Below are 25,700 nucleotides of genomic sequence, written 5' to 3'. Positions count from 1 at the left end.
GATGATGATGATACCTAATGCAAATTGAGTACTTGCTGTGTGCCAAGCACTGTGCTAAGGACTTTATGTGCATCATACCATTTGTCTTCATAATAACCCTCTGAAGTTGGAACTATAACTAAATTTAACCCTATAGATGAGGAAACTGAGACATAGAGAAGCTTAAAAACTTGCCAAGGTCACGCATCTAGTAAGTGGTGGAACCAAAATTTGAACTCAGGTCTGTTTGTCCCCTAAGCCCAGCTTTTAACCACTGAACTCTAGTTTCTGGCATCAAGTATTAGGGCACTAGTAAACAACTTAGTACAGGGATAGACAAGCCTTGGGCCAAATCTGGCCATGCCTATTCATTTCCCTATTATTTGTGGCTGCTTTCGTACTACAATGCAGAGTTGAATAATTGAAAAAGAGACCTCATGGCCTGCAAAATTGAAAATATTTACTATCTGTACCTTTACCAAAAATGTTTGCCAATCCCTGCCTTAGATGGTTCTAAAGGAAAGATATGGTAGTTAAATATTTGGAAATCATTTACCCTTATTCATAGAAGTACACGTTTAGAAATAAAGATTAAAAAACAAACAAACAAAAAAAGTAAGCCACCTCCAGGCATTTGAAAGACTTCCATGTGGGCGAGGTGACAGATGTATTCTGTGGGGTCTCAGAAGGTAAGCTAGGTAGGCTCTGCAAGGGGAATGTTATGTACAAAGAGCAGGATTTTTGGAAAATAATGGAATGAGCTGCCTGAGGGACTCCCTGTCTTTTTAGCTATTCAGTCAAATGCCAAAAGATAAGGGATTCTAGAAAAGACCAGGGATTCTGCAATACCATGTTAACTAGATGACTCGACTGTCCCTAAATTGAACAGTTCTGTGTAGAATACAAACTATAGATCATGTTAACAAACAAGTATATTGGCTGTCAAGTCTTTCAAAGTATTAGAGAGAAGGTAGAATCTTGTCATGTTCAGCTGTAGCTGCCCTTAGTTAAGAGTTATAGCATCTGATGAATGAGAAAGAGCCCAATTGTGAACATTCACAACCTTTCCCATAGGAGTCCTGCATGGAGGTCTTGGAATGAATTTGCCAGGCAATATATATTTCACAGACAACACAGGGCAGCACTCTTTTATTCATCAGCAAATATTTATTGAGATCTGTCTATGGGCCAGGTATTATTCTAGATATTTGGGATTTATTAATGAACAAAACAGACAAAATGTCATGCCCTGTGGAACTTAAACTCTAGCAGTGGAGCAGAGGACAGAGCATAGATAATAAACATAATTTTTAAAATGAGGTAGGAAAGAGGAATGATGAGAGCTATTATATAGACATCATCAATGTAGGAGTGTCATGACCAAGGTTTACTTCCTAGGGATCTACGGACATCCTCTTCCTTTGGAATGACATGAATGAGCCCTCTGTCTTTAGAGGGCCAGAGCAAACCATGCAGAAGAATGCCATTCATCATGGCAATTGGGAGCACAGAGAACTCCACAACATCTACGGTTTTTATCACGTAAGACATTCAAAAAGAAGTAAATTGGGCTCGTGTGACCTGCCTTTTGGCTGAAAGTCATTTGCTTTGTAATATAATGGCTATCCTCTACTGTTCATTTCTCTTTGTGTCTTTTCTGACAGTTGCAATGAGTGTTAGGTAGTAGCCAATACAAGACTTTTTATTATTTCTCCCTTTGCTTCTTTTCTTTTCATGATGAACTTTTAAATATTATGAAATTAATTATAACATAAAACCTCTGCCTCGATAGGAGCCATTAATAAGTGGCACTCACTGGCTACCACCTCAAACTTTTATCGATGCAAGCAGTGTATAAATATGTGAATGAAGGTAATTAAAACAAGTGTTTTAAGATTTCACAAATATCTACATACAGCAAGTCTTATATTCACATTGGAGGAGCAATATTTAGAACACAGACACACAATTTCAATAAGTATACTTCAAAAATGTAGAGCCTTCCTTAAGTACTTAGCTTCCTCAATAAAGGTGGTAAAATTATCTTTCATTTGCCAACTACATCCAAAAGACATGGCAGACACTTGCCCTCATGTATACCCATGGTTCTTTGTTATTTTCAAATTGTGACTGTATTCCTGTGGCCCTCTCACCTATTGGTATTTTCCAATGGGAGCTTTTGGCTAAATATAAGCCTAGTTTTTGCCTCTGTAACAGCCTGTTGCAGTAACTGTAGACTGCTTTAGTTAGTGAGCTTTCTTATATAGGTCAGGGCCAGTCATTTAATCTCTCTGAATCTCAGTTTTTCCTGCCAATGAAAACTGTCTCTCAGAGGTTGTTACGTAGATTATATGAGAAAATTGTATTAAGTGCCTAGCAATAGTAAGCACCAAATAAATGCTAGATGATTGTTTATTATTATTTCATTGCTATTGTTAACCAAAGAAAATTTTCCATTCTTTTAATAGGGGAATTTAGAGTAGTTTCATTATACTATGAAACTTATTTGATGGATTTATTTTAATATTTTCCATTTCATGCTCGTGCTTACTGTTTGCTTTTTGTATTTTAGATTGCTTATTGAGAATGTCTATACAAATCCAATCATCTCTTTGAAATTTTTCTTGTTTGGTGATATAGCAAATGGCCACTGCAGAAGGACTGATACAACGATCTAAAGGGAAGGAGAGACCCTTTGTTCTTACACGTTCTTTCTTTGCTGGATCACAAAAGTATGGTAAGGAATGGCTCATATCAGACTTAAAAACACATTAGCAACTTTTTTTTAACCATTTATAGAATGTGATATTACTGTGTTGATACCTTCCTTTTCTTTTTTTTTTTTTTTTCATTTTTTCATTTATTTGTTTGAGACGGAGTCTTGCTTTGTCCCCCAGGCTGGAGTGCAGTGGCACAGTCATGACTCACTGCAGCATTGACCACCTGGGTTCAAGCAATCCTCCCACCTAAGCCTCGTGAGTAGCTGGGATTACAGGTGCACACCACCACACCCCGTTAATTTATATATGTATATGTATTTTTTGGTAGAGACAGGGTTTCACCATGTTGCCCAGGCTAGTCTCGAACTCCTGGACTGAAGCGATCTGCCCACCTTGGCCTCCCAAAGTGTTGGGATTATAGGTGTGAGCCACCACACTCAGCTGATGCCTTCGTTTTCAGTAGCCATTGGTCAGGCCTTTGATTGTAGACAGTGGTATGCCCTAAAGTATGCATTTTGTCCTGTAAGGCAGAATAAACAAATTTTAATCCTTTGATACTTGTTTCCCACTGAAGAAATGGGCACTTAATTGTTGGGAGAGTAACTTCTAAGTATTCAGTTTGTTGGGATAGTCATCTTTGATCCCGTCTCTTTGATTTATCAAAGCCAGGGAGATACACCTCTAACACATTCCGTTAACCAACTGTTCCACTTAGCAATGTGGCTTAAAATAGACCTGGCTGTTGCGTGTGGTCAGGGTCATCTATAACTGGATGCAGTTTATCAGCTAATGCAGATCTGGTTCAACTTAACCACCCTGTGGCAGGAAGACTATTTTAAGTCCCCTGGCCTTGCATAAACAACAAAGAGCTTAGATCCTAGTTTAAAGAATCCAGCCCTTACTATGCTGTGGACATTATTAAGCCTCCCACTCCACCCCTGAAAACCAGGCCCTGTGGCATTCTGGAAAGGGCCAAAATTTTACAATCTCAGGCAAAGATTCATATACAGAGGTATTCAACACAGCAGCAGTCCTTGAAACAAAAGTAAGAAAGAAAATCTAAATACATAACAATAAGAGAATAGTTATAAAAGTATGGTATAGCAACATGATAGATTATCGTGAGGCTATTTATGTTTAAAAAAATGTTTTTCTTTTTTTATTTTCATAAGGCTATTTTATTATTTTTTTTTTTTTTTATTTTTTTTGAGACGGAGTCTCACTCTGTCGCCCAGGCTGGAGTACAGTGGCCAGATCTCAGCTCACTGCAAGCTCCGCCTCCCGCGTTCACGCCATTCTCCTGCCTCAGCCTCCCGAGTAGCTGGGATTACAGGCGCCCGCCACCTCACCCGGCTAGTTTTTTGTAGTTTTTAGTGGAGACAGGGTTTCACCGTGTTAGCCAGGATGGTCTCGATCTCCTGACCTCGTGATCCACCCATCTCGGCCTCCCAAAGTGCTGGGATTACAGGCTTGAGCCACCGCGCCCGGCCAAGGCTATTTTAAATGGTAGCTTTAATTGCATGAGAAAATGTTTGCGATATGATAAATTAAAAAAGGAATGCCTAGGTGTTTATAATATCCTAATTTTGTATTGATATGTATTAGATGTACATATTTTCAGGATATGTGTGATAATTTGATATGTTCATATAATTAAATCAGAGTAATTGGGATATCACCTTAAATATGTATCTTTTCTTTATGCTAGGAACATTTAAATTATTCTCTTTTAGCTTTTTAAAAATGCACAATCAAGGCTAACTATAGTCACCTTACTGATCTGTCAAACATCAAGTCATTTCTTATCTCAATTTTATAAAAGATAAATGAAAGATAGTAATTTAAATAAATATGTAAGTAGAGAGGCAGACAGTTAAATATAAGAAAATGATATCATTTATATAATTTATATAAATATATATATTTGATAATATCAAAAAGAAAATATAAAAAGATAAAAATACCTTGGTGATTTTGAGTGATTTTCATTTTTTTCTTTTACCTAACTTTATTTTACAAACTGTCTACAAGTATCATTTTTAATCACAAAAGAAGTATTTTTAATGAAAATATTTACCAGCAACAGTTAAAAAAAAGGTAACAGAAGATTTGAATATTAGGTTATTGTTGATCTCTTATGTTGCTCCATTGCTTAGCCTGCAGTACTCTGTGTGAAGCTATCAGCTTTGCTTCATTGTGTAGCAAGACATTACAGGAAACACTACTTTGTTAAGTCGTATGCGATGATCAATAGCCATAGAGACCTTCTGACTAAACAATGATATGAGACATGAAAATATCTGCATGTTTATGTGAGCTTTCTTGATGAGAATGTCTCCATATGGATTTCAAAATCTTTATGTAGATACGTACATATCTCACTTGAAGTCAAGAGGAAATTAGAATACTTTTTTAAAAGAATAATCCCTGGAAAATATTTTTTTGGGCCAGGCGCAGTGGCTCACACCTGTAATCCCAGCACTTTGGGAGGCCGAGGTGGGTGGATCACCTGAGGTAAGGAGTTCGAGACTAGCCTGATCAACATGGTGAAACCCTGTCTCTACTAAAAAAAGAAAAAAAAATTAGCTGGGCGTGGTAGTGCGCACCTGTATTCCCAGCTACTAGGGAGGCTGAGGCAGGAGAATCACTTGAACCTGGGAGGCAGAGGTTGCAGTGAGCAGAGATCGCACCATTGCACTCCAGCCTGGGCAACAAGAGCAAAACAAAAAACAAAAAAAAAAGTATTTTTTTTGGTCAGGAACAGTGGCTCATATCTGTAATCCCAGCACTTTTCTGAGGCAGGTGGGCAGATCATTTGAGATTAGGAGTTTGAGACCAGCCTGGCCAACACGATGAAACCCTGTCTCTACTAAAAATACAAAAATGAGCCAGGCATAGTGGCACGTGCCTGTAGTCCCAGCTATTCAGGAGGCTGAGGCAGGAGAATTGCTTGAAACTGGGAGGTGGAGGTTGCAGTCAGCCAAGATTGCACCACTGCATGCCAGCCTGGGCCACAGAATGAAACCCCATCTCAAAAAAAAAAAAAAAAAAGAAAAAAATTTTTTACTGGCCATAGGGCAGCCAAAAATTTCTATGAAAGATTAAAACAAAAATAGCTACCAAAACTATTTTGGTAGAAGATAGACAAAAATGCATCAGGAGTAGTATATATTTAGTAAAATAAGATTTTCCCTTTTATGGCTGTCTTTGGTGGTATATAATCTCTCATCACAAACTCTTAGCAACTCTTCAGTAAATAAGAACAAGAACACTGGCTTAGGCATCAGAGTGCCTGGGCTCAAATCATGCCTCTACCACTTAATAACTGTGTAACTCTGGGTAGATTATGTATCCATTGCTTGCTATACTTCCCTCCTCTGCAAAATTGAGTTTATAATAGTGTTTATCTGATAGGATTGTTGTGATTATTAAGTAGGATAATACTAGCAAACTATTCAGCACAACACCTGGATCAGTATGGGTTAAATCAATGTTAATTATTGTTATTGCTACTGTTATTATGTCTCTGCTTTATGGCCTGTAACCGTTCTCTCGAATTTTTTAGGGTTTTCTTTGGGAGCAGGGGGTGGTGGAGGTGGGAGGAAATAGGTACATAGATCAATGGAACAGAGTAGAGAATCCAGAGTATCCAACACATATGTGATCAATTGCTTTGCAACAAAGTTTCCAAGGCAATTTAATGGAGAGATTATAATTTTTCTTCAGTAAATGGTTCTGAAACAACTGGATATCTGTGTGGGGAAAAAAAATGAAACTACACCCCTGCCTCATATCATATTCAAAATTAAACTAAAAAATCAACTCATTTTAAAAGCTAAAAATACAAACTAACTTCTGGAAAAAACATAGAATAAAATCTTTTTTTTTTTTTTTAGATGGAGTCTCACTCTGTTGCCCAGGCTGGGATGCAGTGGCATCATCTCAGATCACTGCAACCTCTACCTCCCTGGTTCAAGTGATTCTCCTGCCTCAGCCTCCTGAGTAGCTGGGATTACAGGTGCCCACCACCACACCTGGCTAACTTTTACATTTTTAGCAGAGACAGGGTTTCACCATGTTGGGCAGTCCGGTCTTAAACTCTTGACATCAAGTGATCCGCGCTCCTCAGCTTCCCAAAGTGCTGAGATTACAGGCATGAGCCATCGCATCTGGCCAGGAGAAAATCTTTATGGCTTTGAAACAGACAAAAATTTCTTAGAAAGAACACAAAAAGTATGAATCATAAAAGAAAAAAATGACAAATTAGACTTCATCAAAATTTTAAAATGTCTGCCCTTTCAAAGACATTGGTAAGAAAATGAAATGGCAAACCACAGACTGAGGAAAAAAATATTTGAAATATACATATATAGGTATATCAGCCAAAATGCTTGTATCCAGAATATATAAAGAACTTTTACTAGTCAATAATAATAAGAAAGACAACCTACTTTAAAAAACAACCTACTTTAAGAGTTGGTTTTCTGAAAAAAAAAAATAAAATAAATAACAAAATAGACAGACTGCTAGCTAGACTAATAAAGAAGAAAAGAGAGAAGATCCAAATAAACATAATTAGAAATTACAAAAGAGAAAATCTAGGAGAAATGGATAAATTCCTGGACACATATACCCTCCTAAGACTGAACCAAGAACAAATTGAATCCCTGAAAAGACCAATAACAAGCTCCAAAATTCAATCAGTAGTAAAAAACCTACCAACCAAAAATAGCCCAGGACCAGAGAGATTCACAGCCCAGTTCTACCAGATGTACAAAGGAGAGCTGATACCATTTCTACTGACACTATTTCAAAAAATTGAGGAGGAGGGACTCCTCCCTAACTCACTCTATGATGCCAGCATCATCCTGATGCCAAAACCTGGCAGACACACAAAAAAGAGAAAATTTCAAGCCAATATATCCTTGATGAACATTGATGCAAAAATCCTCAAAAAAAATACTGGCAGACTGAATTCAGCAGCACATCAGAAAGCTTATCCACCATGATCAAGAAGGCTTTATCATTGGAATGCAAGGTTGGTTTAACATACCCAAGTCAATGTGATTCATCACATAAATAGAACTGAAGACGAAAACCACATTATCATCTCAATAGATGCAGAAAAAGCTTTCAATAAAATTCAGCATTCCTTCTTGTTAAAAACTCTCAGCAAACTAGGTACTGAAGGAACATACCTCAAAATAAGAGCCATTATTTGACAAACCCATGTTCACATCATACTAAATGGGCAAAGCTGAAGCATTCCCTGGAAAACTGGCATTACTGGCTATGATGCCCCTCTCACCACCCTATCCAAAATGGCATTGAAAGAAGTCCTGGCCAGAGGTCACAAAGTGGCTCAAGCCCGTAATCCCAGCACTTTGGGAGCCTGCACGGTGATCACGAGGTCAGGAGATCGAGACCATCCCATAACACAGTGAACCCCCGCCTCTACTTAAAAATACAAAAACTTTAGCCGGCTGTAGGTGGCGGGCCTGTAGTCCCAGCTACTCGAGGCTGAGGCAGGAGAGAATGGCGTAGAAACCCGGGAGGCGGAGCTTGCAGTGAGCTGAGATCCGAGCCACCGCACTCCAGCCTGGTGACAGAGTTTTGGTGACCTCGTCCTCAAAAAAAAAAAAAAAAAAAAAAAAAAGAAGTCCTGGCCAGAGCAGTCAGGCAAGAGAAAGAAAGAAAGTGCATCCAGATAGAAAGAGAGGAAGTCAAACTATTCCTATTTGCAGATGACATGACTCTATATCTAGAAAACCCCACAGTCTGAGCCCAAAACCTCCTTAAGCTAATAAACAACTTCAGCAAAGTCTCAGGATACAAAATCAACATATAAAAATCATTAGCATTTCTATACACCAACAACAGTCAAGCCTAGAGCCAAATCAGGAACATAGTCCCATTCACAGTTGCCACAAAAAGAAGAAAATACCTAGGAATACAGCTAACCAGCAAGGTGAAAGATCTCTACAATGAAAACTACAAAATGCTGCTCAAAGAAATCAGATATGACACAAACAAATGGAAAAACATTCCATGCTCATGGATAGGAAGAATCAATATTGTTGAAATGGCCATACTGCCCAAAGCAATTGATAGATTCAGTGCTATTCCTGTCAAACTACCAATGACATTCTTCACAAAACTAGAAAAAAACTATTTTAAAATTCATATGGAACCAAAAAAAAAAAAAAAAAAAAAGCCTGAATAGCCAAGGCAATCCTAAGCAAAAAGAACAAAGCAGGAGGCAATATACTACCCAACCTCAAACTACTACAAGGCTGCAGTAACCAAAACAACATGATACTGGCACAAAAATAGGCGTATAGACCAATGGAAAAGAATAGAGAGCCCAGAAATAAGATTGCACACCTACAATCATCTGATCTTTGACAAAGCTACAAAAACAAGCAATGGGGAAAGGACTCCCTCTTCAGTAAGTGGTGCTGGGACAACTGGCAAGCCATATACAGAAGATTGAAACTGCACTCCTTTCATATACCATATACAAAATTAACTCAAGATGGATTAAAGACTTAAAAGTAAAACCCAAAACTATATAAAAACCCTGGAAGACAACCTAAGCATTACCATTCTGGGCATGGGAATAGGCAAAGATTTCATGATGAGGACACCAAAAACAATTGCAACAAAAGCAAAATTGACAAACAGGATCTAATTAAACTAAAGAGCTTCTGCAGAGCAAAAGAAACTATCAATAGAGTAAACAGACAATCTGCAGAATGGGAGAAAATATTTACAAACTATGCATCTGACAAAGGTCTAATATCCAGCATCTATAAGGAACTTAAGCAAATTTACGAGAAAAAACAAACAGCCCCATTAAAAAGTGGGCAAAGAACATGAACAGACACTTTTCAAAAGAAGACATACATGTGGCCAACAAGCATATGAAAAAAAGCTCAACATCACTGATCAATAGAAAAAAGCATATCAAAACCACAATGAAATACCACCTCACACCATTCAGAATGGCTATTATTAAAAAGTGAAAAGGTAACAGATGCTGGCAAGGTTGCAGAGAAAGGAGAATGCTTATACACTGCTGGTAGGAGTGTAAAATAGTTCAACCATTGTGGAAAGGAGTGTGGTGTTTCCTCAGATAATTAAGAACAGAACTACCATTTGACCCAGCAATCCCATTACTAGGTATATACCCAAAGGAATACAAATCATTCTGTCATAAAGACACATGAGCGTGTCTGTTCACTGCAGCACTATTCACAATAGCAAAGACATGGAGTAAACTTAAATGCCTATCAGTGGTAAACTGGATAAAGAAAATGTGGTACATATACACCATGGACTACTATGCAGCCATAAAAAAGAATGGGCTATCTTGCCTGTGATCTAGTCTTTGATGTTTTTCTTTTTTATTAAATTTATTTATATATATGTGAATGAGATCATGCCCTTTGCAGGAACATGGATGGAGTTGGAGGCCATTATCCTTAGCAAACTAATGCAGAAACAGAAAACCAAATACCACATGTTCTTACTTAGGAGTGGGAGCTAAATGATTAGAACACATGGACACATAGAGGGGAACAACAGACACTGGGGCCTGCCTGAGAATAGAGGGTGGGAAGAGGAAGAGGATCAGGAAAAATAACTAATGGGTATTAGGCTTAACATCAGGGTGACAAAATGACAAAATAATCTGTTTACCGACATAACACACCTGTGCATGTACCCCTGAACTTAAATTTTTTAAAAAATGAGCAAAAGATTTCTGTAGACACTTTACAAAAGAAGATACATGAAGAGGCTGGGCATGGTGGCTCATGCCTCTAATTTTAGCACTTTGGGAAGCCAAGGCAGGTGGATCACTTGAGGCTAGGAGTTCGAGACCATCCTGGCCAACGTGGTGAAACCCCATCTCTGCTAAAAATACAAAATTTAGCCAGGCGTTATGGTGCACACTTGTAATCCCAGCTACTTGGGAGGCTGAGGCAGGAGACTCACTTGAACCCTGGGAGACAGAGGTTGCAGTGAGCAGAGATCACGGCACTGCACTCCAGCCTGGGCAAGTGAGAACATGACTCCATCTAAAAAAAACAAAAAACCCATATGTATTATATGCAAGTTATATCTTAAAGTTGATTTTTCAAAGGGTTCCTCCTCTATCCGACCTAAACTATACTTCAAAAATAAGTGCAATTTCAGAATATTTTCCTAGAATGCTTGTTTTGTAGATTTTAATAACTTTTCACATTAGAAAATTGATAATTTTCATTGTAGAAAATTAGAAGTTATTTATTTTAAGGCAAGAAATCGGTTTTCCTTGTCATTAAGTTGTCTTTTACAAATAAGGAATCTACATAGGAAATTGAACGCATGGGTTGATTTGTGATTTTAATACATTGTTGCTTGTGACCAAAGGTGCTGTGTGGACAGGCGACAATACAGCAGAATGGAGCTACCTGAAAATTTCTATCCCGATGTTACTCACTCTCAGCATTACTGGGATCTCTTTTTGTGGAGGTAAGATGAGTCCTTTGAGGCTTGAAGTGCAAGAAAATAAAAAGTGAGGGTGTTTTCGTCAAAGCTGATTACAAATCCCTTCTCATTAGCTGTTGTGGGCAGACATAAATGTGGGAAAGAGAAACTGTGAGAAAGTGAAGAGGAGCGGATTAGAGGGGAGAGTGAAAGGCTTGCCTCAGAGCTATTTCTGTCTGGTCTGTGTTGAGGACATGAAATCAAGTTGTCGGAAAGGGAGCCAGAGCCATCTTCTTATCACTTCCTTCCTGGACAGTCTTGATAACTAAGTTTCTCTTCCTGACAGCTGTCTTTTCTTCTTGAAAGTGAGAAAAATAGAACTACAAGGAATTTAGAAAATCAGAAAGCCTTACAGAAATTCTTTTTACTCAGCAGATTTAAAATTCTGTGGCATATTTTAACTGTACTAAAACAAAAGATATGCTCTTGAGAAAGATAAACTTAGTTAAAATAAGATTTTCCGATGCACTGGCTTCCCTGCATCCTAAGAATTCTCTGTAGATGAGAGATCTCAATATGGAAGGGGCTCAAGATGGCTGCAGTTCCAGCTGCTCCTTGTTTCCTGTAGGAGTAGAAGCAAATTATTATCATTCTTTTGATGCATGTGTTTTTATTTCATTGGTCTATGTACAACACAAGGAATATATATGCTGCTCAATGGCCCAGCATGGGATTCTATTCTGATAATCACAACCTCGACTTCTGATTATCTGCTTCTCTTCAGTTCTTTCTGTTTTTATCTTAGTTCAGCTGTTGCTTCCAAAGGAAATCAGTTGCCAACCACCCCCCCCAACACACACACACACACACACACACACACACACAGAGTTATTTAATCAGGCAGACATTTTTCAGTGTCTGGGTCATCTGTTTTGGGGAACGTACAGGAATATTGATCTTGAAATAAAGCTTCTGACCTTTTGACAAGAAAGTAATATTCTAAGAACCCATTGTCAGATCCCCAAACAGACTGAATTATGTAGTAAGGGTCACCTGTTTGAGGCCACGGCTTTATCCTGTCCTTTGGAGTGCATATACTCTGCTTTTCTCCTGTCGGTCTTCAAGACCTTAATTTCCCTGTGTGCATGATTTATTCAAAGCTTGGTTGCCTCACTTGGCCTTCTTTTGCTTCCAGCTGACATAGGCGGGTTCATTGGGAATCCAGAGACAGAGCTGCTAGTGCGTTGGTACCAGGCCGGAGCCTACCAGCCCTTCTTCCGTGGCCATGCCACCATGAACGCCAAGCGACGGGAGCCCTGGCTCTTTGGGAAGGAACACACCCGGCTCATCCGAGAAGCCATCAGAGAGCGCTATGGCCTCTTGCCATATTGGTATTCTCTGTTCTACCATGCACACGTGGCTTCCCAACCTGTCATGAGGTAAAAAGCTTCCTCCATTCAGGGACTCCAGCAACCAGTCTGTAATAGAAGATCTCAAGTTGTTAAAGAATGTAGTAATTATAGTGATTTCAAGAGAAAGGTGAAGAAATGCTACATATTTAATCAAATTTCAATAAGCTTATTGAGCAGCAGCGGTGAACAGGGTGCTGACTGTTGGGGACACAGAAGATAAAAACTAGGTCTCCTGCTTTGTGATTAAAATGTGAATATTTGATAGGAGACAGAATAGAGATATTTCAGAGAAAATGGAAGTGGCTTTGTAGTAACATTCCTTCAGTATTTAACCTATAAGTATCTTCTCATGAAGAATAACTTATTTTGCTAGTCTTAGGCTTGAATCATATGAAAAAGAGTCTGGGCTCTTTGGCATGTTCCCATTTCCTTTGAATAGTTATAAAACTGAAAATAGGCGAGGCGTGGTGGCTCACACCTGTAATCCCAGCACTTTAGGAGGCCAAGGTAGGAGGATTACCTGAGGTCAGGAGTTCGAGACCAGCCTGACCAACATGGTGAAACCCTGTCTCTAAAAATACAAAAATTGGGCCAGGCGCGGTGACTCAAGCCTGTAATCCCAGCACTTTAGGAGACTGAGATGGGCGGCTCACGAGGTCAGGAGCTTGAGACCATCCTGGCTAACATGGTGAAACCCTGTCTCTACTAAAAAAAAATTACAAAAAACTAGCCGGGCGAGGTGGCGGGCGCCTGTAGTCCCAGCTATTCGGGAGGCTGAGGCAGGAGAATGGTGTAAACCCGGGAGGCGGAGCTTGCAGTGAGCTGAGATCCGGCCACTGCACTCCAGCCTGGGCGACAGAGCGAGACTCCGTCTCAAAAAAAAAAAAAAAAAAATGCAAAAATTGGCCAGGCGTGGTGGTGTGTGCCTGTAATCCCAGCTACTTGGGAGGCCGAGGCAGGAGAATCGGTTGAACCCAAGAGGCAGAGACTGCAGTGAGCCAGGATAGCACCACTGCATTCCAGCCTGGGCAACAGAGCAAGATCCATCTCAAAAAAAAAAAAAACCACTAAAAATATAAGTGATTGATTGCAGTAAGATGTCTATAATGGTAAAACAATACTTTTTTTCTTTCCCCAGGCCTCTGTGGGTGGAGTTCCCAGATGAACTAAAGACTTTTGATATGGAAGATGAATACATGCTGGGTGAGCATTTCTGGGTTTTTTTGTTGTTGTTTTTTGTTTTTTTTGAGACAGAGTCTCACTCTGTCACCCAGGCTAGAGTGCAGTGGTGCAATCTCAGCTCACTGCAACCTCCACCTCCCGGTTTCAAGCAATTCTCTGCCTCAGCCTCCTGAGCAGCTGAGATTACAGGTGCCTGCCACCATGCCTGGCTAATTTTTGTATTTTTAGTAGAGACAGGGTTTCATCATCTTGGCTGGGTGGTCTTGAACTCCTGACCTCATGATCCACCTACTTTGGCCTCCCAAAGTGTTGGGATTACAGGCGTGAGCCACTGTGCCTGGCCAAGCATTTATTGGTTAATTATAGTCATTTTAAAAAGTGTAATTATGTTTTTATTATATTTTCTAATATAAGAGCCCTAAAAAAAAAATCCTAATTCCAAGAAAGCCAAAAAATAAAAATAAAGGAAATTCCTTCACCAAGATTTCTAATGCATTATTAGTAGGATCATACCTCCATTCTGTTGTGATGTAGCATTTCTCATAAATTGTTCTTGCTGACTTATTTGGTGGATGTCTTTTAGGATTCTTGTTCTGGGTTCACTCTTCTAATCCTGTGAGATCACTTTAGGGAAGGGAAGTAGAAAAAAACAGCCTGGGTGGTGATAGGAAAGAACCAGAAGAGCTTATTTCATATGCAATAATAGGATTTTTTTTGGTTGACCTCTTCTTTAAGAAAGATTAACTATCAAATCCAGAACATAGAATTTTATCAGCTTAGTAACAGGGCTCAAGAAGCCAGGCTAAATATACTGTTCCCCAAAGGGTGAATCTCATTTCTGGGTTCTTTTTTTTTTTTTGAGATGGAGCCTCACTCTGTTACCCAGGCTGGAGTGCAGTAGTGTAATCTCAACTCACTGCAACCTCTGCCTCCCGGGCTCAAGCAATCCTCCCACCTCAGCCTGCTGAGTAGGTGGGACCACAGGCATGCACCACTATGTCTGGCTAATTTTTTTCTATTTTTAGTAGAGATGGGGTTTCGTCTTGCTGCCCAGGCTGATCTCGAACTCCTGACCTCAGGTGATCCACCCACCTTGGCCTTCCAAAGTGTTGGAATTACAGGCGTGAGCCACCACAGCCAGCCCCATTTCTGAGTTCTTTAAGTCTCCACTCATCATTAGGTCTCAGTTTAATCGTCACTGCCTTGGAGACACTTCCTTGACCACTTCTTGTTTCCTTATACCTAATTCTACCTAGTAAAAATCAGCCCCTCTTATTATGTAACTTTCATTCCATTTTGTAATTTTGCCTCTTTTGGTATTTGTCTTAATTCTAATTCATTTGTAATTATTTTTTACTATTTGTTTTCACTAACTGTAAACTTCACAAGGTCAGGAGCCACGCTTGTCTTATTGGCCACTACATCCCAGAGCCTCGCATGGTGCCCAGCATGCAGTAGGCACTCAAAATAACTATTTATTGAATAAAAGAACAAATTAGTAAGTGGGTAAATTTTACATATGTGTTGTACCAAGGTCAAAGCAAATTTAATAATCCAGATTGCCTTTAAGAAAACCAGAGGCCAGGCATGGTGGCTCATGCCTGTAATCCCAACACTGCAGGAGGCCGAGTGTGAGATCGCTTAAATTGAGGAGTTTGAGATTAGCATTAGCCTGGGCAATATAGCAAGACCCTGTCTCTACAAAAAATTTAAAAATTAGCTGGGCACGGTGGGTGTGTACCTGTAGTCCTGTCTACTCAGAGGCTGAGGCTAGAGGATTACATGAGCATAGGAGTTAAAGGTTGCAATAAGCTGTGATTACACTGCTGCACTCCTGCTTGGGGAACAGAGTGAGACCCCATCTCCTGTCTCTAAAAAAAAAAGAAAGAAAAAGAAAACTACAGCCTCTCTGATGATAACCGTCCAAGCAAGAGGTGCTGAGCATCCACGCTGACCACACTTCTGGATAATAGTTGTGGGCTTCCCATCATCAGTGTCACTCACAGCAAATGGTGAAGCACTTGGAAAGGAGCAATGGTGCTTTGACTACTGACACACTAGCAGTTAGACAAAAAATGAGACCGATGGACTGTGTCAGAGTCCCTTTCTATAATCGCAGTATACCCAAAGTGCATTAATGACAAGTGATGACCTTTTTGAGCTCACCTCTTTGAGCACCTGTCCTCTTTCTATCAGTGCATCTCTCTGACAAATCACTGGTTCAACTCTCTGAAGTTCACAGTTGGGAGGTCTGTAACCCCATGATAGCTAGCACTCAATTAAAGAGAAAGGAGATTTTTAGACCTCTTATAATGATACTCAACTTTATTTCCTCTTAGGGAGTGCATTATTGGTTCATCCAGTCACAGAACCAAAAGCCACCACAGTTGATGTGTTTCTTCCAGGATCAAATGAGGTAAGAGTAATAACAAACAGCCACATATCTGATACGTCTCGTATCTCTCATCCCTTCTTTTCTTTTAGGAAAGAGATTTCTTCTTCATGTGTTTGTGAACACACCCCAAATGACTATAGAAATTAATGATTATAGTAAGTCATGACCACAGTCCTCAGAGGTCAAAACACTTAGCGGAGGAGAGAAGGGAGAAAGCTGAATTGGTGAGGATACCGAGGAGGATCAGAGTGATTTTTAATCTTCACACTTTGACTAGTAAAAGTGAGTCCTGATAAACACACGGAGGCTTGGGGTAGGAAGAAATCTTCAGCAAACTCTGGGGGAAAGCAAGTATGAAGTGACTTTGCTCTTTGGTCTAGCTCTATCTGAAACCTGAGTTTTGGGTACCAAAAGCTGGTCTCAATACACTCACCGAAGTGGGCAAAAAGTAACAGTAGTGACTCCTCTCCTAGATTCCTCTGCTCTTTTATTATTGTCACTAATTACTGTCCCAGGTATAAAATATCATCCTGGACCTGCTGCAGCCCAGGGCACTGAACCCACGCAGGGCACAGGGGAGAGGAGGGAATACCGTTGGTCTGCAGGCGGAGAGCCATGGGTAATAAGAGCAGCCTCTAGAGACAGGCCACAGATAAATCCAGAGGGGCCAGGAGAAGAACTGGAGCAAAACTCAGGGCACCACACTAAGGGAGGAGGGTGTGGAAGGGAGAGTAGGAAGGAGACAGACCCTACAGAGCGTCCTTGAGCACTGGAGCATGCCATAGGGTTCAGCAGGCAGGGAAAGAGCCACGCAGGTATGGAGCTGATATGGGACTGCCAGGCCACATAGTCATGGACTGTAAAGGCAAGTGGCAAGGTAGCTGAGCCAGGCCACACTTGCTGCTCAGTGCTGTCAGGCTCTGGGCTGGCAACCCCATGAAACCACATCTAGTGCCGTCCTCTCCCTCAATCTAGCTTTACGTGTGTGGTTGTTCTTTTAGTTTCTTAAGGCTTCTATAACAAGTAACTACAAACCTAGTGGCTTAAAACAATGAAACTTTATTCTCTCACAGTTCTGGAGGCTTGAAATCTGAAATCAAGGTGTCGTCAGGGTCGGTTTCTTCTGGAGGCTCTGAGGGAGAATCTGTTCATGCCTCCCTCCTGGCTTCTGGAGGTTGCCAGCAACCCTGGCCTTCCTTGGTTTGTAGCCACATCACTTCCTTGGTTTGTAGCCACATCTCGCCTATCTTCATGTTGCCTTTTCCTCCGTGTGTCTCTGTCTGTCTCTTATAAGGACACTTGTGGTCACATTGAAGGCCCACCTGGATAATCTGGGATAACCTCCTTGTCTCGGGATCTTTAACTTAATCAAACCTGTGACCATAGAAGGTAATATTCATTCCTTCCAGGGATTGTGACTTGAATACATCTTTTTGAGGGGGGACCGTTCCACCTACTATGCTTGTCATTATTGACAGAACAATAACCAGGCTTCTCTCCAGAATGTTCATGAACTATGGTCTGTCCTCTTGGTTTCTCCAGTTATTTGGAGTTCTGAAGATGAGGGCTCTTTACTAAGGTTCCCCTGCCAAGTAGAAACCTGAGGAAAAGGTTAAATGCAACAACTGCTGAATAAATGCCCTGCCAGATATTTCTGCTGAGAGTTTCTCAAGTTGATTCCAGCAAAGTGGTGGGTTCCCATTAAGAGGAACTGGCTCCCTTTCTGACTTAGTCACAGAGTTTTACTCATAATCTATCATCATTCCAAACACGTTGTTGTGAGTGTGTATTATGTTCCTTCAGCACTATTTCCTGGACTGTTGTGTGATTGTTTCTCTGCTTCACAAACCTGCCATATAAAGGATGTGGTAATCCCAGGAGGTGAACTTGCAAAATAGACTCCAGGGCTGCCAGGAAGCGTTCTGAGCTAGAAGAAAGAAAAAGGTGTTTGTTTTCATTGTGCTTCTGATGATATCTTAAGAATTTATCCCATCAAATTACTTATTTGAGACCTTATTGGTACTTCAGCAACTAAACCCCCTTGATAGATAAGAACCTTATCCTTGAATTATGCTTTGTTTAAAAAAAAAAAAAAAAAAAAAAAGATACTATAGTAGTAATTCAAGTTTCCATTTGTTTTCCTCCCAGGAAGGAGGAGGAAGCATTTCCTTATGCTTCCTTTTCTCCTGCCTCTTTTGTAATTTATTTGCCTGCAATGTGTTTGTCTTCTTTGCTGTTCTTTTTCTTTTCTCCGTCACCTCTTTCACTACTAGAAGCATTCAGTTTTTATAAGCCAAGTGGACTATAAGATCCATGAGGACAGGAACTATGCCTTTTCTGTTCGGTCATATATACTCAGCATCTGGCACAGTCCTGGGCACATGGTAGATTGTTCAATAGGTAGCTTTTGGATGAATAGAAAACAAATGGCCTTTTAGTTAAATTAATCAGCCATAGTCCTCTGGGATCTTCTTAAAAGCACATGTTCTTCCTAACTTCTACCCAATATATTTTTAAAGTTATACTTATTTTAACTTTCTGTCTATTTGAAATCCAGGTAAGTGGATATTTTGCTGAATAATGAAATGGTGAACAGAATTGCTCATGTACTTTTTTTTCACTGGACTCCATTACTTTCTAGGTCTGGTATGACTATAAGACATTTGCTCATTGGGAAGGAGGGTGTACTGTAAAGATCCCAGTAGCCTTGGACACTGTAAGTTATTTTCAGACTACTATTTTTACCTATCGTGCTCTATTGGTCGGCTAGGGCTGCCATGACAAAATACCATAGACTGGGTGGTTTTACACAACAGAAACTTATTTTCTCGAAGTTTTGGAGGCTGGAAGTCCCAGATCAAGGCGCTAGCCGATTCTGTTCCTGGTGAGGGACCTTTTCCTGGCCTGTAGACTGCTACCTTCTTGCTGTGCCTACACATGGCAGAGAGAGATAAACAGAGGGTGCTGTCTCAGTTCTCTTCTTACAAGGATACTGTTCCTATCGTTTCAGGACCCCATCCTTATAACCACATTTTTAACTTTAGTTAACTCCGTAAAGGCCCAATGTCCAAATATCTTGGGCTTAGGGATTCAGCATATGAATTTGGGGGAGATACAAACATTCAGTCCATAATAGGTTCCTCTCTAAAAAGAACCAAGGATGTTAGTGTTCTACACAATAGCACATACGCATAGAGACAGAAGGTAGGTCCGGGGGTGCCTAGTGCTGGGGCAGAGGAGGGTTGAGGAGTCATGAGGAATGACTGTTAACTGGTTCAGGGTTTCTTTTTGGGGTGATGAAAATGCTTTAAAATTGATTGTAGTGATGGTTGCCTGACTCTTAATATGCTGAAAACTGTTTAATTGTACACTTTAAATTGGTGAGTTGTATGGTATGTGAATTCTATCAAAGCTGTAAAACGTGAGAAAAAAAGAGTTAAGAATCACATCTACTCAGATTTCACAGATTGAGACGTCAGAGACAAACATAGCTCTTCCCCGTATGTTTACATTTGTGTGTCTAAGAAGAACAAAAACACTGAAAACAGAGAAAACACGGTAGTCACTATCCGTGCTGTCTGGAATGTCATTCTGCAGGACTAAGGCAAAAAACAGGAACTTTCAGTTGTAATCCTGGGCCCAGGGGAAGACATCAGTTATGATGTTAAAATCAAAGTGGTCCATCCAGGCTATCTTGAGTTTCTAAAGGGAACTTTCTTTCTACACTTGAATTGCAACCACTGCCACACTACCACAGCCCTAAGTAGTGTAAAGATTGATAAGTAAATACTGATATTATTTTGTAAACCATCAGCAGAAATATGAACCCCATTATTTAAAAAAATAGTTTCAGATGTCAACTTTCAGATCTAGAAGAGAACTTAACAATCATCTACTCTAATCCCTCACACAGGTAAAAAACCCTGAGATTCAGAGAAGTTACATTATTTGTCCAGGAACACAGCAGACTTGTGGCAGAACTGAAACAAGCCCCCAGGTGCATTCCCTTGGGCTGGACTCCCATTCTAGAACCCATTTCACTCTAACTTATGGCCTTGTTCTTTGAAAAAAAAAGAAGAAGAGAGAGATTGGCCAATGAGGGAGGGGCATGTGTGGGGAGATGGAAATGCTTTACTTCTCGCTGCCAAGGCAAGTTAAGTAGAGGTAGGACATCTGAACTACTGGGTCCTCAGCCTCAACTTCATGTATGTTCTTGTACTCTCCTGCGTGCTCATTCTTGAGTCAGAGCAAAGCAGAAGCCCTCCTGTGACACAGGCAGCTTCCTTACAGGAGGCAGGAGACCTACCCAGGCAGTGCTGCCTGGAGTCCCATTCCAGAAGACTCATAGGTATGGGCCTGTTGTTAGGGTCTCTTAAAGTACCCTTGGTGGTCTCTAATGTAACAGCAGCAGTTTCACAGATTTACCTTCAGAATTGAGTCAGTCATCCAGGTGATCCATAGAAACAGGGAGCAAGAGGGGACAGGCTGCAGTGAGTGAGGACAAAAGTCATCTGCCCAAACCAAGAAACCACCATCGGTTATACACACACATACACAGACTTCTGGGCCCACTCACACAGACAGAAAACTTCAGTCGTTAGCAGGGCTCTAGAAATAAGCATGTATATACTACACTGATAGGAAAATTTAAAATACAAAATAGGAAAGGCCACTTATAGGATGGGCAGAAAAGAATTCATCACTTAAGAGGAAAAAACAGCAAAGACAGATATAGATAACAAACCAATGAAGGGCGGGAAGTTTCCCTAATAATTAAAAAATGGACCATTCTTCAGCATTAGAGCTCTTTTCCTTTCAATGCCAGGACCCCCATATTTGCCATCTCTGTGCCCCAAAATTTATTTTGCCTATGAATCCGCACTTGAAAAGAGTGTGAATCTTATAAAATGAAATATTTTAAAATTCTACCCTGAAATGTTCTTATATGAATACTGCTTCCCTGAGCGTGCTGCTCTGTTACAGATTCCAGTGTTTCAGCGAGGTGGAAGTGTGGTACCAATAAAGACAACTGTAGGAAAATCCACAGGCTGGATGACTGAATCCTCCTATGGACTCCGGGTTGCTCTAAGCACTAAGGTATTTGGTAAATCTGTTACCCATTTTGTTTCTACTCTCTCTTTACAGTGTTAGCCTTTTGAGTGTGTGACACTACTTAAAAGTGATGAGCTCCGTCTGTGAGATAGGCGCTCCTGACATTTATCTAGAAATCAAGGTTTGAATCATTTCCGAATCATTGTTCACTTATCTGCCTTCCCTGGAATTGTTCTTAAGGGAACTCTTGAACTAGGAATAACAGAAATGTTCCTCTTGGGCACTGTGATTGTTGGTGCTCTTCAACTTGACATTGATTACTACTGGAATGAATGCTTTTCGAGCCATAGACAGCCTTCCCACATGGATTAGCCCTGAAACCCAGTCTCCCATAAAATGGTACCCATGTCTATGCACCATTTCAGAGATCCCAATCCCAACCAGTGATTTCTCATCAGGCAGCTCCAACAACTAAAATCCCGTGGGCAAAGCCTGGGAAGACCCAGAAATGATGTGTCCTTTTGAGAAGATTTTTTGAGCCTATTGAGGCCTGTAGCAGATTCCTCTCCTGTCCATTTGTTCAAACATAGTACAGGGCCAAACACACACCAACTCTTACGCTTACTATATTAATACTTACTTGCATTGATATCAGTATTATAAAATGATTCAGTTATAGGGGTTTTTTCCCCATCTTTTTCACTTAGGCATGTCTTTTTGGGCCAAACTATGGGCCCCAGACCCATGCGAGGCCCCAGAATAAATGCAAAAGACTAGTGATGCATAGCATATCAAGTATTGTCAATAATAGTAAACTGCCATGTACTCCACGTGAAAAAGGAACCAGGATACCATTCTCTTTTTTTTTTTTTTTTTTTTTTTTTTTGAGACGGAGTCTCGCTGTGCTCCCAGGCTGGAGTGCAGTGGCGTGATCTCGGCTCACTGCAAGCTCCGCCTCCCGGGTTCACGCCATTCTCCCGCCTCAGCCTCCCAAGTAGCTGAGACTAGAGGCGCCCGCCACCACGCCCGGCTAGTTTTTTGTATTTTTAGTAGAGACGGGGTTTCACCATGTTAGCCAGGATAGTCTCGATCTCCTGACCTCGTGATCCACCCGCCTCGGCCTCCCAAAGTGCTGGGATTACAGGCGTGAGCCACCGCGCCCGGCCCAGGATACCATTCTCTAAGTGGAGGGCCTTCTAAAGATAGTGGATCTCATCTATTATATATTAATTTTTTTTAACATCAGTATTATTCAATGAACTTTCTTGACCTTGTTGTCACATTCTGGTGGAGTATTTTCAGGGAATCCACTTATACCATTGAACATACTTCGTAGTTTAAATTCTTTCAACAAAGCCTAACTCTTTGTGTTCTTCTTATGTGACTTTCCTATTGTTTTACTATCTACTCGGGAGTGATTGGTTATTGAATATGTTAGGTATTTGTACGACTATTTTATATAGCTTGAATTTTTCACAAACTTTTAATTCTATTGTTACCCTTTAGGAGCTTTTCCTGTAAACCTATCATATAAGTACATTCTGTCTCTGTGATTCATTCTCCAGGGTTCTTCAGTGGGTGAGTTGTATCTTGATGATGGCCATTCATTCCAATACCTCCACCAGAAGCAATTTTTGCACAGGAAGTTTTCATTCTGTTCCAGCGTTTTGATCAATAGGTAATGGCAGCTAAAGAAACTGTTTGTTTTCTTAAGTAAATCACACTGTCCGTTCATCCTCAAGTGCACAGGTATGTTTTAAGGTACATTTTTTTTTTTTTTTAATTGAGATGGAGTCTTGCTCTGTCGCCCAGGCTGGAGTGCAGTGGCGCAATCTCGGCTCACGGCAAGCTCCGCCTCGTGGGTTTACGCCATTCTCCTGCCTCAGCCTTGTAAGTAGCTGGGACTACAGGCGCCCGCCACCACGCCTGGCTAATTTTTTTGTATTTTTTTTAGTGGAGACAGGGTTTCACTGTGTTAGCCAGGATGAACTCAATCTCCTGACCTCGTGATCCACCCGCCTCGGCCTCCCAAAGTGCTGGGATTACAGGCGTGAGCTACCGCACCCAGCCATTTTAAGGTACTATTTAAGAAATGAATGAAGGTCATTTCTGGAGTATTTTTCTTTTTCTTTTCTTTTCTTTTTTTTTTTTGAGACTGAGTCTCACTCACTCTGTTGCTCAGGCTAGAGTGCAGTGGTGTGATCTTGGCTCACTGCAACCTCCACCTCCCAGGTTCAAGCGATTCTCCTGCCTCAACCTCCCAAGTAGCTGGAAGTACAGTCACGCACCAGCACACCTGGCTAATTTTTGTATTTTTAGTAGAGACAGGGTTTCACTATGTTAGCTAGACTGTTCTCGAACTCCTAACCTCAGGTGATCTACCCACCTCAGCCTCCCAAAGTGCTGGGATTACGGATGTGAGCCACCGTGCCCAGCCCATTTCTGGAATATTTTTCAACTACTCTACCATGAATGATCCTCCCTTATTGTCTCTACCTTCCTTTCCCCGACTTTCTGTTTTTTTTTTTTGGTTGTTTTTTTTTTTTCAGATGGAGTTTCGCTCTTGTTGCCCAGGCTGGAGAGCAGTGGCACAACCTCGACTCACTGCAACCTCCGCCTCCCAGGTTCAAGCGATTCTCCTGCCTCAGCCTCCTGAGTAGCTGAGATTATAGGCATGTGCCACCACGCCCGGCTAATTTTGTATTTTTAGTAGAGACAGGGTTTTTCCATTTGGTCAGGCTGGTCTCGAACTCCCGACCTCAGGTGATCTGCCCGCTTCGGCCTCCCAAAGTGCTGAGATTACAGGTATGAGCCACTGCGCCCAGCCCCCTGACTTTCTAAAAAATAAAAAAGGACTTAATTTAAGCTCCCACTAATTCCATTCATTCATCCATTCACCAATTCACTAAGTATATGATTTATTACAATTTGATTATCCAAGTCACATGTGTAACTTTTGTGTTCTTCAGTGATTTTCCTTCAAATAACTTGTTAAAGAAAGCCTGATTTGGCCACCAGTTAACTCTTCCTTGATACACACAGTCGTCTTTTTTTTTTTTTTTTTTTGGAGACAGAGTTTCACTCTTGTTGCCCAGGCTGGAGTGCAGTGGCTCAATCTCGGCTCACTGCAACCTCTGCCTCCTGGGTTCAAGCAATTCTCCTGCCTCAGCCTCCCGAGTAGCTGGGATTACAGATGCCCACCACCACGCCTGGCTAATTTTTTGTATTTTTTAGTAGAGATGGGATTTTGTCACGTTGAGCAGGCTGGTCTTGATCTCCTGACCTCAGGTGATCCACCCACCTTGGCCTCCCAAAGTGCTGGGATTACAGGTGTGAGCCACCATGCCCGGCCGAGTCGTCTTTTTTTTTTTTTTGAGACAGAGTCTTACTTTATCACCCAGGCTGGAGTACAGTGGTGTGATCTCAGTTCACTGCAACCTCCACCTCCCAGGTTCAGGGGTTTCTCATGTCTCAGCCTCCAAGTAGCTGGGACTACAGGTACGTACCACCACTCCTGGCTAATTTTTGTATTTTTAGTGGAGACAGGATTTTGCCATGTTGCCCAGGCTGGTCTTGAACTCCTGGCCTCAAGTGATCTGCCCACCTCTGCCTGCCAATGTGCTGGGATTACAGGCATGAGCCACTGTGCCTGGCTCTTTGATTATCTTCTTTTATTATCTCTTCATCCTGATAAATATGACTCTTATATGGATTATGCCTCCAAGGGACAGATGAGAGAGGAACTCACAAGGCTGGAGATGTTGAGCTGGTGGCCACTTCAAACCCCCATCACTCTCCTTTTAATACTGTTTGTATCTATTCCAGTTCTGCCGACCAGAGAGGTCATTATCCCAGCAAGTGTGTGGTGGAGCAGATCTTGGTCTTAGGCCTCAGGAAGGAGCCATCTTTTGTGACTACCCACTCATCTGGTGAGAAAGCAGTCCATTCTTACCTCACCATTTCTTTTTATAAGCAAGTATCTGCAGTGAGGAGATGGTTAGTCCCCACACTGACATAATATGCTCAGCCTGAGTGGACTGTGTGCTTTCAGGTAGAGGTGAAATCTACTAGTTTCTAGAATAACTGAGGCCATCTTGCTTCTCTTCATGAATTGATCTTTCTCCTCACTTTTAGTGATTTTCTAAGGAAACTTATTTGGGGCTTGAGATAATATCATGGCTTCTCTGAATATTTGTTTAAACTGTAGCTGCCTGAAGACTTGGAGAATCCTATCCATGTGTTTGGAGTTTATGAAAGGGCAGGATGGGGCTTATATCCTTTCTTGCTTCCCAAAGTTCTTGGACAAATTTATTTGTTCCTTATGGTTTCTTTTCAACCAGTCTTGCGGTCAAAACAATGAAGTTTTCCATGTTTCTAAAACTTCATGGAAGCTCATGGGTAAAAGTGCTATTAATTTGGAGTGGGGGTATAAGGTTTTATGATAGAGTGAGAAAACATTTCAGATTTGAAAAAAAGATTTTTCCCTTC

General features: G+C 40.9%; 1 protein-coding gene and 1 long non-coding RNA gene across 16 annotated transcripts in view; one reads left to right on the top strand and one right to left on the bottom strand.

The window, feature by feature from the left end:
• GANC (glucosidase alpha, neutral C) overlaps positions 1–25,700 on the top strand; it is a 108,326-nt gene that overhangs the window by 67,019 nt on the left and 15,607 nt on the right. For 12 of the 15 annotated variants that reach the window (XR_004185187.1, XM_021940463.1, XM_021940465.1 and 9 more), the window contains 11 exons: positions 1,378–1,521; positions 2,620–2,716; positions 11,115–11,216; positions 12,367–12,610; positions 13,722–13,786; positions 16,105–16,181; positions 18,802–18,876; positions 20,074–20,157; positions 21,144–21,257; positions 22,778–22,890; positions 25,038–25,141. Coding sequence is in view for 14 of the 15 variants with exons in the window: in XM_021940463.1 (XP_021796155.1) it covers positions 1,378–1,521; positions 2,620–2,716; positions 11,115–11,216; positions 12,367–12,610; positions 13,722–13,786; positions 16,105–16,181; positions 18,802–18,876; positions 20,074–20,157; positions 21,144–21,257; positions 22,778–22,890; positions 25,038–25,141 (1,219 nt within the window). In the remaining variant the exon portion in view is untranslated. The remainder of the gene's footprint in view (positions 1–1,377; positions 1,522–2,619; positions 2,717–11,114; positions 11,217–12,366; positions 12,611–13,721; positions 13,787–16,104; positions 16,182–18,801; positions 18,877–20,073; positions 20,158–21,143; positions 21,258–22,777; positions 22,891–25,037; positions 25,142–25,700) is intronic. The other 3 variants (XM_021940475.1, XM_021940467.1, XM_021940466.1) reach the window with 1 other exon arrangement.
• LOC108586703 lies at positions 11,581–12,371 on the bottom strand. Its single transcript, XR_001904318.3, has 2 exons — positions 12,225–12,371; positions 11,581–11,793 (listed from the first exon to the last, which is right to left on the bottom strand). It is a non-coding gene; the product is annotated as an uncharacterized LOC108586703 (long non-coding RNA).

This window comes from Papio anubis, chromosome 7 (genome assembly GCF_008728515.1).
Source record: "Papio anubis isolate 15944 chromosome 7, Panubis1.0, whole genome shotgun sequence".
NCBI lineage: Eukaryota > Metazoa > Chordata > Mammalia > Primates > Cercopithecidae > Papio > Papio anubis.
Note: the sequence above shows the minus strand (reverse complement) of the source record. Positions and strands in the feature narration are given on the sequence as shown.